This window comes from Ochotona princeps, chromosome 30 (assembly GCF_030435755.1).
Source record: "Ochotona princeps isolate mOchPri1 chromosome 30, mOchPri1.hap1, whole genome shotgun sequence".
Taxonomy (NCBI): domain Eukaryota; kingdom Metazoa; phylum Chordata; class Mammalia; order Lagomorpha; family Ochotonidae; genus Ochotona; species Ochotona princeps.
In genome coordinates, this window is record NC_080861.1 from 19579553 (window position 1) to 19593955 (window position 14403).

General features: G+C 53.0%; 1 protein-coding gene across 1 annotated transcript in view; it reads left to right on the top strand.

The window, feature by feature from the left end:
- Nucleotides 1-11667, top strand: part of CTDSPL (CTD small phosphatase like) — a 104990-nt gene extending 93323 nt beyond the window's left edge. Inside the window, exons 4-7 of the mRNA XM_058657064.1 lie at nt 1674-1730; nt 4040-4132; nt 6786-6971; nt 11448-11667. Of these exons, the coding sequence (XP_058513047.1) occupies nt 1674-1730; nt 4040-4132; nt 6786-6971; nt 11448-11573 (462 nt within the window). The 3' untranslated portion in view covers nt 11574-11667. The remainder of the gene's footprint in view (nt 1-1673; nt 1731-4039; nt 4133-6785; nt 6972-11447) is intronic.
- The last annotated feature ends 2736 nt before the right edge of the window (nt 11668-14403 follow it).

The following is a 14403-nucleotide window of genomic DNA, read 5'->3' on the forward strand; positions in this document are numbered from 1 at the left end:
CGCAGAGCCTGCTCACAAACACTGATGCCACCAGCCAGTGTGAACAGCAGTGGCTTATTTTTCCCTCCCCTGGCCTGCCTGTATTTCCAAACAGGCTATTATTTGTGACATGGATTTTTTTTAAAAAAAAAATAAAGATTCATTTATTCTTATTTGAAAAGTAGAATTACACAGAGAGAAAAATCTTCGATCCACTGGTTCACTCCCCAAGTGGCCACAACAGCCAGAGCTGAGCAGTTCCAAAGCCAGGAGCCAGGAGCTTCTCCTGAATCTCCCATGTGGGTGCAGGTGCCGAAGGACTTGAACCATTCTCCACTGTGTTGGCACGCCATAAACAGGGAGCTGAGTGGGAAGTGGAGCAGCCAGGACACAAACCGGCGCCCATATGGAATGTGGGCGCTGCAAAACAGAGGGTTAGCTTGTTTGACATATCTAGTAGTGTTGAAAGCTACTAAACTCTCTCCCCAGGAAAATGTGCAGCTGTACAGCACATGCGGGCAGGAAGGTGCTATTGGCTGGTGAATAGCTTTTCTCTGTCCACAGCCCAGTGCTTCGTCAAGTCCCTTCCCGTGCCCCCTCCCTACTCACACATCAAAGACGTTAGCATCCCTGTGTGGTTTTGCTGTGAAATTATGGAATACAGCAAATATACTGTGATCTGCATTCCCAGATGCCCCGCCTGAGCGCTGGGAGAACAGTACCATGGCCCTGACAGTCCCACATGCTTTCCGGCTGTGTGTTGAAGCAGTGTGTTCATGGATACGGCAATGGAACTGAGGCAGGTCCCTGCTCAGACTCTCAGCTGGGGAGTTCACACCCTCCATGCCCGGTGCTGGCAACCACTGGCTCCTCTTGCTCCAGGCTGATGAAGGTTCTGTTGGGCTATTGAAGTGGTATTCTACCTAATTTGTGGAATCCCACTTGGAACTCCATGCAAGTCCTCTCACTGAGAACATACTGACTGCTGAAGAGCCGTGTGATGGCAGATGTCACCGACATTATGCAAGGAACTGAAAACTTCTGGATGTGTGGGAAACCTAGGGTAGCCAGCTGTCCCCTGCAGAGAGCAAGAGATGGTGCCAGGCCACTGGCTAGTGCCTGAAGGCATAGATTCTGGGGACTGGATAGAGCCTTGGGTACTCAACAGATTCATGACTGTGGCTGTGAAATAGTGAAGAAAGGTAGATCCAGAAAATGGAGGTGCCTGCTAAGATCATGACCTACAGCCTCTGTTCCCCGGTGGCCCTGTCTTGTGGGTCTTGTGCCGACCGCCTCGCTTTGGGCCACCCATCACAGAGCAGCCCAAACTGTGGGTCCCAATCCTGTTGTCTGCCAACAACTGGGAGCCTCTGGGCTGTCCTCAGGCTCTCAGCCCCGCCCCCTGGTGGCCACCAGTGGTTTTCCATCAGCCCCTCTGGGCTCTGGGCCAGGCTTCTCCCACTTCAGTGGTTGAGACTGGGCTGGGATGCTGGAAACATGGCCCCAATCAGAACAACAACAACAAAAATGTTCTTTCCCACATGTGCCTATTTCAAGGAACCAACCATCCTCCCCTTGGGCTGTTTTTTTTTCCCCAGTAAGCAAAACATTGGTCTCAGATGGTTTCCTTGCTCAAATTTCCACTTTCACTTTCCCGTTTCAGACGTAGTAACTGGAGTTTCTTTTCCCTCTAGCCTATTAGTAATGCTGATTTTATTGTGCCGGTTGAGATCGATGGAACTATACATCAGGTAAGACTCAGCCGAGTCTGAGTTTGGGTTAACGTTTCTTGACGGATTCCATTTCCGGTGAACTCTCTTTCTACAGTCTCATTTCGGTAATACTTTTATTAATCAAATGGAAGCAGATTTTGTGCGAGAGTGATTTTTAACTGCCCCCCTCTGCCACAGTGGCCAAGCCCGGTGGTCCTAACTTCCTCCTGCGGTTACTTTCCACAACTCTCCTAACAGGCCAGAGGAGGAAAGCCACAAGCCACTGGTTGTGGCACAATTCCTGGGGAAATGTGTTCATGCCCAGTGCCACTGGCAGGGTCCCTCTCAGAGAAGCTTTAGCAAATGCCCAACTGGAAAAAATGGGGGGAGAGTGTGAGCTTGGGGGTGCCGGCAGGCTGCTCTGAATAAAGATGCCGGAGTCGGTTGGCAGGTATCATCTTAGTTCTTTTGGATTTTTTTTCTCCTTATCTGCATAAAGCTCTTCCAGAAATAGTGTCACTTAGGAACATATGTGTAAGTGCTCAGGAGATGAGCCTGGACATTTGGGGGGCATCTGTGGAGAGAAGACGGTAGTGGGGAGAGGTCTGTCATGTTTACCAGCAGGTGTAGTCTGACCCTTTTCCTTGTCAACTCCAAGCCCCTGGAGGACAAGCCCCTGGCCTCATAGCCCAAGGAGGAGACCCTCTCTCGGTACTTGAACCAAAACAGAATGTCTCTGCTTAACACCATGAGCGGGTTCCTGGGTTCATAAGTGTAGGGGTCAGGGCGGGCAAGGCCTTGAAAATCTGCCAAGCCTAGTCACCCCTTTGATCGGACAGGGAAACGGAGGCTCAGCGGAGGACAGACTTGATCCAAGGTCATAGCCACGGGAAAAAAATGAAAGCAAGAGTCCCAATCCCCTACCTCCTGGCCGAGGGCTCCACTTCCAAAGTCCCTCCCTGTCCATCATCCTCACCTTCTTGCCTGTTCTCCCAGAAACCCTGCCAGGAGACAGTCCCTGGGATGAGAAGCCCCCACTGGGCCCCCACGTGCAGCACCGCTGCCTTCAACGTCTACAGATGCCACCAGCTGAATTAAGTTGGCATCTAGAGCCCATGAAGGCCTCCACATCTTATTACCTGGGGTCTTGCTGAGAAAAGGGAGGCCGTTTGATGGTGCGGCAGGAATTAGGAGAGAAAGTGGTGCTTCGTCCCATGTGGCCATGAACATGACCAGCCGTCCACCGCCACGGCTGCCCAGCTCCCCTCTGCCTTCATCCTGCCTGTGCAGTGGCTACCCAGGTGGGGGAAGGTCCCCAAGGCCAGGGTCGAAACTCCTTCCTGAATGAGGAAACACATCCACTGGCGCCAAGAGCAGGAGGACCAGAGCCCTGGCGAAGGCCGTGGCCTCTTTCAAGTAATCCAGGATAGGCTGTGCAGGTCACAAGAGGCCTATTCTTGGTTACTTGCACGGGGACGCGGGCCTGCACGCTGGCCTCGGGCCCAGGACCCTCCTCCCTGCCGGAGGCACCGGAGTTCCCAACCCCATCTTCCCACCTTTGCGCGTGGCAAAGTTTGCTTTCCAAGCAACGTGGGGAAGCCGGGGACCTCAGCGTGTCCTCCCTGCTCCTCCAGCAAGATCAGCACCCACCCTCAGCCCGCTTCCTCTGGCCCTTCCCAGCATCTGCCACAGACCCTGGGTCCACCCCATTCTTTCCGTGCCCGCCGAGGCCCTGCTATCCTGAGCACCTGCTTTTGGCACCTTGAAAATTGCCCACTTCCGGCCCCGTCCCTTCTCTGCTGCTACGTCCTGTTATGTTTGTCCCGCTTGCTCCGTCTGCTGTTCCAAGCGCTGTGTGTGCGGGCTGTGACCTCTCACCTCTTGTCCTGCATCCTGGTCACATGGGCTCCCGTGGCCATTGTCTTAACAGCCCCCAGGCTTCAGGTTCATACTCCTACCCCTCCCTACAAGCATCTTGATCATCTCTCCTGGTCTGGTGGGCTCCTATCCAATCTTCAGGGCCCAAGGCCAAATGTACCCTTCTGGGAGGGAGGTGGGATCTCTTCCCTGGGAGGAGGGGAGTGTATGATTCTGCTAAGGGTGTCCGCTGTCCCCATAATCCTTCTTCAATACTTTAGCGTGCATCTACTCTAGAGTGTAAGCCCTGCAAGGGTCAGGTGACAGTGGCAAGCTGAGGACTGCTGTGCTGATGTGGCCTCATGGCTCCTCCTGTAGCCGCAGCTTCAGCGGGGAGCATTTAGACCCCCTGCCCTCTCCCTGCCCCTGCCCCAGGCTCTGCCACCACCATTTGCCCTGACCGCTGGACTCGCCTCACCGTGCCGTTGCAGGTGTATGTGCTAAAGCGGCCACATGTGGACGAGTTCCTGCAGCGGATGGGGCAGCTCTTTGAATGCGTGCTGTTCACCGCCAGCTTGGCCAAGGTGAGTCGGAACTCCCCTCCTGGTCCCTCTTCCATCCCCACCCTGAACTCTTCAGGCAGCCCTTGGTGACAGGGAGGGAGGTGACATTTCCATGGCGACAGGCTCCCACCCCAGATGGGATGGACGCCGGCCATGTGCACTGCACGCTGCCAGCTCCGAAAGCTTCTGGGTTACCATGGCAACCGGGCACACCTCAGCTGTTCCACGAGATTGCCTGCCGTATGCAGTCACTGCCGCTGGCAGCCAGCTGTCCCCAGACGGGGAAGCCACACACACGCTCATGTGCTGACTGGCAGCCAAACGCCTCTGTGTCTTGGGGCTTAGCTCATGCAGATCTCGCGGGTGGAGTGAAGGGAGGGGGCAGAGTTAGGGGTCCACCCATCCTGCTTTCTTGTGTTGAGTGAGCAAGGGCTCTGATACCCTAAGGAGCCCGGAGGTGCCAGGCCAGTTGCTTCTCCCACTCAAACCACTTTCATCTCTTTCAGAGTGAGAACAGCATGATCTGTCACAATCAGTGGCACAAGTCCAGAACCGAACACAGTGCCCAACCCGTATTTTTAATACATGTGGATTGATTTGTTTATTTGAAAGGCAGAATGACAGGGGACCACTGCCGTGGTACATAGCATGCTAATCCTCCCCCTGTAAACCCTGGCATTTCATGTGGGCACTGGTTCATGTCCTGGCTGCTCCACTTCCCATCCAGCTCCCTGCTTGTGACCTGGGGAAGCAGCAGAGGATGGCCCAAGTACTTCAAGTCCTTTAGCTCCTGAACCCATGTGGGAGATCCAGAAGAAGCTCCTGGCTCCTAGCTTCGGATCAGCCCAGCTCTGGCCATTGCAGTCATTTGGGGAGTGAGCCAGTGGGTGAAACACGTCTCTCTCTTCTGTCTGTCATTCTCTGTGTGTGTCTCTCCGTTTCTCTCAGTAACTCTGACTTTCCAAGTAAGAATAAATATATCTTTAAAAAATTCACGAGTGACAGAGAGAGGGAGAGGAGGAGAGAGATCTTCCATCTGCTGGTTCACTCCCCAAGTAGCTCAGCACCCAGGCCTGGATCAGACCAAAGCCTGAAGCCTGAAATTCCATCTGGGTTACCCACGTGGGGAGCAGGGACCCAGGATGGGAAAAGGAGCAACCAGGACTCAAAACGGAATGTGTTCTGATGAGAGATGGCAGCCTTGCAGGTGGTGGCTTAACACACAGTGCCACAGCCACAGCCCTGCCTGGAGCATGCCCAGCAGGGTTCCCTGCACACTCACTGTTCTTTACTAACTGTGATGGGGAATGATGATGATGAAGTCATTTGGCCAAGGAGCTGGAGTTGACTCTTTAGCCAACGTCTGTACCGGCCTATAGTTGAAGGAAGCTGGCAGGTTCCCAGGCCCCACCCCCATCCCCACCCTACGCTCTCACCCCGTGGCTTCATCCCTCCCTTGGCACCTGCTGAGTCAAGGGCAATCGGAGGCCTGACCATCTCACCCACCCCAACTCTGATGGGGTTGGGGACCTCCGTTTGTGTCCCCACGGATGGGGACACAAGATGAGTTTTGGGGGACAGGAATCGGATGCACCAGCTGCCTGTCTCTAGACCTGCTCCAGGGAGCCAGCCAGTAGCTTCCACAGCCAGGGAGCCACCGTCAGTTGCCACTCTCCCACACATCTGCCCCCATCCTTGGCAACCTGGCAGCTGGAACTCAGCTTTGCTGGCCTAGGCATTCCTCTGAGTAATGACGAGGAGAGAGAGAGAGTGCCAAGTTGCCCAGTGTTCTGCCAGGCTCCTCCCCAGGCCCAGGAGCTTGAGCTGTGGCAGAGAGAGGAGAAAGCCCTGAACCTGGGCTTCGCCCCCATGTGCCAGGGAGATGAGGAGGAGACCCCGGGAAGAGGTCTTGGTGCACGCAGAAGCCCTCGGAGAGCAGCCCACAGACCAGCAAGCAGCACCTGGCAGAGGCCCTCATGGGTGGGACAGCAGCCATGAGGCCTGCGAGGCCTGGGAACCTTCTAGGGCAGTGAGCCACAGCGGACAGTCTCAAGCAGGGAGGATATGAGGTGTGCCCTTGCTGCTGGCTGCTGCCAGCTTCCGGGCTGATGGGAGAGGAGTTCCACCCAAGGCAGTGACAAGAGGAACATAGAAGTGTAGGTGGGATGTGAGGTGACTGGAGCTGCGGCTGAGGCAGTCCCCCGAGGGCTGGCTGAGGACCCAGCAGAGGGGTACAGATCCGGGGCAGAGGAGACCCCACCCGTGAGGCTCACCCACGTCCACAAGTACCTTTTCTTTTCCTTTTCCTTTTTTTTTTTTTTTTGAGAGAGGGATTCATCTGTTTTTATTACAAAGGCAGAGTTGCAGAGAGGAGAGACAGACATCTCCCTCTCCACTAGTCCACTCCCCCAGTGGCCACAAGGGCCAGAGCTGAGCTGATCCAAAGCCAGGATCCGGGGCCCAAGGCTTTGAGCCATCCTCCACTGCCCCCCCCAAACCATAAGCAGGGTGCCGCATCGGAAGTGGAACAGCTGGAACATGAACTAGCACCCATATGGAATCCCGGGGCTTGGAGGTAGATAAGCCAGTTGAGCCAACGTGCTGGCCCTGGTCACTTGCCTTTAGAAGTTCCCCGAGACGTACCCTGCCTTCATTGCAAGCCCTCTCCCCACAGTACGCAGACCCCGTAGCTGACCTCCTGGACCGCTGGGGTGTGTTCCGGGCCCGGCTCTTCCGTGAGTCCTGCGTTTTCCACCGTGGGAACTATGTCAAGGACCTGAGCCGCCTGGGGCGGGAGCTGAGCAAAGTCATCATTGTGGACAATTCTCCTGCCTCGTATATCTTCCACCCTGAGAACGCAGTGAGTAAACCTCCGCCCACCCCAGCCCCAGGCAGGAGGGCAGTGGGCAGCTCACGGGGCACTGCCAGGACGGGCACCCACCCCACACAGGAAGGGGACGCTGGGGGGAGTCAGCTGGTGAAATCAAGCGGGAGTGTCGGAGAGGCAGTGGGAGGACTGTGTGGCGAGAGAGCCGCCAGGGACCGGTGAGCGGATGCTGCATGGCTTCTCTTGGGCAGTTGTGGTGGTGTGTTCCCAAAGGCTTTGTGTGCCATTGATCCTGCTATCCCTGGTGGCTGCCACCCAGGACTGCATCATCTCTGAGGGCTCACAGGTCCCTGGTAGCGCCTTCAGTAGGATCTTTCTTAAACCTGAGTAAAGCAGTGGTGTAGCAGGCTAGTCTTCCAGCTGTGACATCAGCATCCCATATGCACGCCAGTTCAAGTCCCGGCTGCTCTACTTCCAATCCAGCTCCCTACCTATGGCCTGGGAAAGCAGTGGAACATGGCCCAAGTCTTTGGGACCCTGAACCCACATGGGAGATCCAGAAGAAGCTCCTGGCTCCTGGTTTTGGATCAACTCATCTCTGGTCCCTGTGGCCATTTGGGGAGTGAACCAGTGAATGGAACATCTGTGTGTGTGTGTGTGTGTGTGTGTGTGTGTGTGTGTCTCCCTCTCGGTATAACAGACTTTCAAGTAAAATAAATGCATACTTTATAAAAAATGAGTAAAGCCCTTCCAAAGAGCATGCCATGACAATAAGATCTGCATCAGCTCTGGGCATCTGCCCAGCAGGTGCCCCCGCCCCTCCCCAGCCCGGTGATGCCACCTGACAGCCTCCCACACACAGGCTTCTCAGACTCAGCCAAGCCCCAGGCTAGCCCAGCCGAGGGTCAGAACTCAGCAGCTTCATTCACCACAGACACCAGTCCATTAGCTAAATGAGAAGTCGTGATTTGAATTAACACTCCAAATGGGTTTAGATGGATGTGTGCTCATCTTGAATGAATCATCATGAAGCCTCAGATAACCCATCTTGAAATAGAAACACGACTCCGTGCTCACGCCTGACTGAGCAGTTTCTTATTCTCTAATAGCCAGAATGTGCTCACATGGCGCCCCCTCCTCTTCATGTTTCCTTCCGCTTGGACTGTGGGCTTCAGGACCCAGGAATGCCCCGGGCATGGCTTTGCTTGGGGTAGCATTGGCCCATGTACTTGAACCATCACCTGCAACCTCCCGGAATACCCATTACCAGAAGCTGAGTGGCCGGGATTTGAACCCCAGGTGCTCCTATGTGGGATGCGGGCAACCCAAGAGGCAGCTTAACCACCATGCCAAATGCCTGCCACTTCTCTCTCACTTTTTTTTTTCCTATTTAATTTAGAATAGATTATTTGCTTGAGAAGCAGAGAAACAAAGAGTTCCACAGCCACTGGTTCATTCTCCGAATGCCTGCCAACAGCCAGGTGTCTGATCAAAGCGAAGAGCCAGGAGTTCAGTCCAGGTCCCCGACCAATGTGAGTGGCAGGGATGCAACGATTACACATATCTCTGCCACCTCCCAGGATGTCCCTGCAGTGGCCAGAAGCTGGGACGAAAAGCAGAGCTGGGGCTGCAGTTCAGGCCGTCCAGTAGGGGCTGCAGCATCCCTCCCGAGTGGCCATCTTTGCTGGGCCGCCTTCAGAAAGATTGGCAATTGGCCATTGGAGTTGGGTGATGTGAGCCCGGCCCGTCCACTGACCTCTCACCTCATGGTTTTAGCAGTTGTTGACAACCCTTGCCTATGCCCTCTGTTACAAATGGCAAGATGGCGGTTTCCAAATTCCATCACTCTTGCTGCATCCTTGGCTGGAATTCCTTTGGTCTCCCACCCCCAAAAGAAGGAGAATTGGCCCTCGTCAGCCATTTGATCCATAATGAATGTTCAAACAAGAAAGCATGGTAGCAGTCCAGTTCTTTGGCTTTGAGTCTGTTTTCAGACTAGTGAGTTGGTGGTACCCAGCAAACTCTCAAAATAGCAAGTCAATTTCTTTTTTGGTAGCATATGAACTCATGAATTATTTTTATGTTCCAATAGAACAATTTATTATTCTTTTTTTTTTTTTTTAATTTTATTCTGTTGTTTAATTTGAAAGGCGGAAGTAACGAGAGGTCTCTTCTCCGCTGGTTCACTCCCCAGATGGCCACAAATAGCCTGGAATGAGCCAGGCCAACCTCCATCAGGGTCTTCCATGTGGGTGCAGAGGCCCAAACATCTACACCAACTTCCGCTGCCTTTCCAGGTGCATTAGCAGGGAGCTGGATCAGAGCAGAGCAGCTGGGACCTGGACCATACGGCATGCTGACGTCACCTGCTGTCCCACGTCAGTCCCACTGAAATGTTCACCTCTGGCTAGAGGGAGAGACCTCTTCAATACCAGAAAGCTACACAGTATTTCTGTTTTCTCATAAGAGAAGGCATTTTGGGCTCATCTTACCATTTCTCGCACTAGCCCTAGAATCAGCCCTTTTCCCATGAAGCCTGACTGTTGTTAGTGGAAAAGACATTTTAGAGAACACATTGGGGTGTGCTTTCCAAGCTCCTTAGAAGGCGCTCTCTGTCTAGACCATGCTACAGTTCAGAGCTAAAAAGTCATCTTTTCAGAAAAGAAAACTGAACCATGAATTCAGATTGGCTGTTCCAATCCAACTGTTAACAAAGATCTTTTTTTTTTTTTTTTTTGCATTTTGAAGATGTATCTGATTTTTTATTTGAAAGAGAAATTTACAGAGAGGAGAAACAGAGACAAAAAGACAGAGACCGAATCTTCCATCCACTGGTTCACTCTGCCAGTGGCCAAAACAGCCAGAGCTGAGCTGATGAAGAGCCTGGAGCCAGAAGCTTCTTCCAGGTCCTCAACATGCGTGCAGGGTGCTGAAGGACCTGGACCATTTCCAATGCATCCCCAGGCCCTAAGCAGGGAGCTGGATTAGCAGTAGAGCAGCAGGGATTCAAACTGGTGCTCCGATGTGGGTTGTTGGTATGATGAATAGTAACTTAACTTGCCGTACCACAACACACCAGTCCAATACTATTAGTGTCGGTGATAGACAATTGAATGCATTTATTGTTTGAGGGAGAGGTGTATAGTCAGGATACCATTATCATGGTGGATCTAGCTCTCCTACCTGAGTGCCAGGGACCAGGGTACCCTAAAATCACCGCTGCATGCCAGGGTGCACATTAACAGGGAGCCAGAACATAAGAGAGGCAGAACTCAAACCTAGCCTGCTCCATCCACTACTCTTAAACTTTTATTTTATCTTATCTTACTTAAGAGGTAGAGAGAGCTCCCACTTCAAATGCCTGGGCCAGACCAAAGCCAGGGGCCATGATCTCCATCCTTGTCTGCCACATAGGGGTCAGAGATTCAACCACTCAGCTACCACCCACTCCCTGTAAGGAAACCCTCCATATGGAAGCTAGTTAGGAGCAGAGCTGGGGCTCAGGTGGGATGCAGATACCCCAAGCAGCACCTTAACCCACTCCAGAGCAAGTGTTTAAAAATCACTTTAGGGCCCGGTGTGGTAGCCTAGCAGCTAAAGCCCTTACCTTGCACACGTCGGGATCCTATATGGATGCTGGTTCTAATCCCGGAAGCCCTGCTTCCCATCCAGCTCCCTGCCTGGGGCCTGGGAAAGCAGGATGGCCCAAAGCCTTGGGACCCTGCACCCACGTGGGAGACCTGGAAGAGGCTCTGGCTCCCGGCTTCAGATTGGCACAGCTTCAGCCATTGGGACCACTTGGGAGTGAATCAGTGGATGGAAGATCTTCCTGTGTCTCTCTTCCTCTCTGTATATCTTTCAATAAAAATAAATAAATCTTTTTAAAAAAAACTTGTATGGTCTCCTTTAAGAAATTAACTGAAATTCTTAATGACAAACACGTGTAAAAAAGTACAATTACTGCAGGCAGTAAGCCCATGGATGCATTCCAATTAATAATTCCATTATTACAAATGGCAATCTTACACAAGCTGGAGTGAAGATATTATTTTTTTGTTTTCTTTAATGTAAAGGAAAACCATTCTGGAGATTTTTGAACTTTTCCAAATCCAAGAATTCATAAGATAAAGGGATTTTTTTTTTTTTTTAAGTTTCCACAGGGGCTGGGAGGGCTGGGCTAACAAACGGACCCCTCACTCCACCAGCTGCCTCTGGCTGGTAGGGGAGGGGGCGTAGCCTAGCCTGACAGCTTAAAAGCAACATCGACCTGTATCCCTCTCCTCCACCTGCCTGTTCTGTGGCAGGAAAACCAGAGACGCACGCGCGCACACACACGCAAGCTCGCAGTCGGGGGGTGCTCCCCTTTGCCTGCCCGAGCCATGTGGCTGCGGATTGGGGACGGAGTGACAGCAATGATGGTGATGCCCACGTGGACATGGGGCATATCCTGGGGGTGGGCAGCCTCAGAGCACTCCACTGAGCCCAGCTCCGCCATATGCTGTCTTATAGGTGCCTGTGCAATCCTGGTTCGATGACATGACGGACACGGAGCTGCTGGACCTCATCCCGTTCTTCGAGGGCCTGAGCCGGGAGGACGACGTATACAGCACGTTGCACAGACTCTGCAATAGGTAGCCCCGGCCTCAGTCGCTGCACCACCCAGCCGCTGCCCTCCGCACTGGGAACCGCGGCCTCCGCCCGGCTCCAGGCCTTGGGCTCAGTGTGGCCATTGCCTGCCTACCTGTTGGGTTTGTTTTCTTTTTTAAAAGAACCGAAACAACTATTTTACAAAAGAAAAAAAGAAAAGAAAAAAAAGAACTCTTTTTAACAGATTTCATAAAGGGACATGCCTTTTACTGGATTTGCTTTTTCTTAAAACATACCAAAAACGGGGGGGGAAAAAATAACAGAAAGAAAAAAAAAAAAAGCTTGCATCCCTCAGAGATCCTGCAGCCGTCCTCCCCTCCACGCGGACAACCCGGCAACCCGGCCCCTCCTGGCCCAGCTCAGAGCAGCTGGCCCAGCTCAGAATCTCCTGCCCGCAGGACGAAGTGCCTTTTTGAATGTTATTTTAAATGCTGAGAGTTGATTTTTCTACACAATGTATTTCCAGATCTCTTTTAGTCTTTTATTGTCTTCGATACTCTGAGATGAAAAAAAAAAAAAATGGCCATTTTCTAGAACCTGGTAGCGTGCATGCGTGTGTGCGTGTGTGCGGCAGGGCGGGGTGGGGGAGCAGGCAGTCACACCCCCCCGACAGGTGTGGGGCCACGTCCTGGTGGTGATATTGTGGCCGTGTTGTCTGTTGTCCCCGTTCGTTTTTGACCCAGTTTAGAATGTATCCTGCAACTCCGCAGCTCGACACTCAAGCGACAGCGCATCGCCTCCCACAATTACTTCTGATGGTGACAGGTTACTGCTCGAGGTCACGTGTTACCCCCGGAAAGCGGCATCCTGTCACTTCTGCTTTCCCACCATCCTAGTTTGTTTGATCCTTTGTTTTGGTGGTGTTCTAGGGTAGAGAAGTTCCAACGAACCCCGAAACTTTTTCAGGGTTTTTTTTTTTCTTTTTCCGATCTTTCCAACAAACTAGATACACATGGAGTTCTTTGGGAGTTGTTTTCTTTGCTGCTAACCGCGCTGCCACCAAATGGAACTGACCAGCGGCTATTACACTGTTCTTTGCCACTGTGCCTACGCTCAGAATATGCTCACTGCGAAACCGCGGGCTTGCACAGCGTCAGGCAGGGGTCCCTCCCCTACCCCCATGCCGCTTGCTGCATCAGCCGTGGCCCCCCCACTAGTACCTGCCAAACCAACCGGCAGGCAATGCAACCAGGTACTATGACAGAAGGGGCTGGTGCCCCATGGAGGTCCAGGTACTCCTCTCGAAACCGCGTCGCCATCGGATCCTGTGAGAAGCTACCCTGTTGGTTGGCTCCTGACACCTGTGGCCTGCACTGGCTGCCAACTGGCACGGCCCAAGTGTGCCTCCAGGCATCTTCCTCCCAAGCACAGCCTTGTGCCTGAGCTGATCTTGGGGAAGCCCAGCGCGGAGTGGCCAGGAGTGGCCAGGGGCCTCTGAGCAGCCGCTCCCAGTTGGGAGTTTAAGCCATGCCACAGCACTTGTTGGGCGACAAAAGAGCCTGTCAAGTATTGCTCCTTGAAATCATTCCAGCACGGCCCGTTGGCGTCGGCACTGCGGCCTTAGTTCTGTGTGGGTTGAGCCTCGGCCAGGGAACCCACTGGACGGACAAGACCGGAAATTTGGTGTGTGGTAGGGGAAGGGAGGAGGGTGTCCAAGGGAAATTCCGGTTTTGGTTTTGTTTTTTGTTTCCACTCACAAAATGGAGCCAGCTGCCAGTCCTCCCAACAGTGCTGTGGTTTGCACGCGGATTGCCAAGCATATAGATGTGACCTGCTCAGAGGGGAGTAGGGGCGCCCCATCCCGCGTCCTGGGTGACCTGAACTCTGCCAAGTAAAAGCAAAGCAGCTCCCTGCTCAACATCACCGCTGGCAGAGCTGCACATGCCATAAACCCTGATTTGGAAAAACCAGTTGTTCAGTGACACTCCCCCCCATGCCTTAAGTGTCACGCGTGTGTCACATGTTACCATCACCCCAGACCCCCCTGCCTGCTCCGAGGAGGCAACCCCTCACCTTGCACCCTCTCTTGTCGGCTTCCCAAGGCCTCCTCTTGGAAGAGAGACAGAGAGGTTGGAAAATGCAGAGTATTTCAGGGACCTAAGAAGGGTGTCCCCACCTGGGCACCTGGAGTGGAAGTGGCACTTGGCTGGCCTTGAGCCAGACCCTGCACTAACAGTTCCTGGCTGGAACGCTCAGGGAGGACGCCAGCTGCCTCCTGCCCACAGCCCACGCAGGGTGGAGCTGTTAGGGCTGCAGCTCGATTTCCAGTGCCACAGACAGTGTCTTAGGAGGGCCGGCCAGGCCTCTGCAGGTTCTAGAACCTGGGCACCCTTACTTGGCCATACTCCAAAAATCCCATTTTTCTTTTCAACACATCCTTGATTCTGCTTTCTGTACATAATCAAGATAACTATATTTTTTTAAAACCATCACCATGTAAATGAAGCAATAGAGTTGTTCAAGACAAGGCCAAGAAGTGAAATGAATGTGTGGGGTTTCTATTTTCTATGGCAAATACGGGTATGATTTTGCATTCTGACCTTTTATTACAATGATGGGCTTTAAAAACCTAATGAAACCTGTTAGCTGTTTCTCTGTACCATATATTTCCCATGTTACTCAAATACCACCCTAACTCGTCAGCCAAAAGAAAAGCCAGACCTCCTCCCGAGTTCCCCACGGTCCTTTCTGTACCAAGTCAAAGTGCAGCCTCCTGGACAAAGGGTCTTGAACCCTGCCTGATGCCCCGAGCACGCCCAACATTGGCCACACCTTGTCTTCCCTTTTCTCTGAGATCTTCCAAGTTTGGTCTCATGGT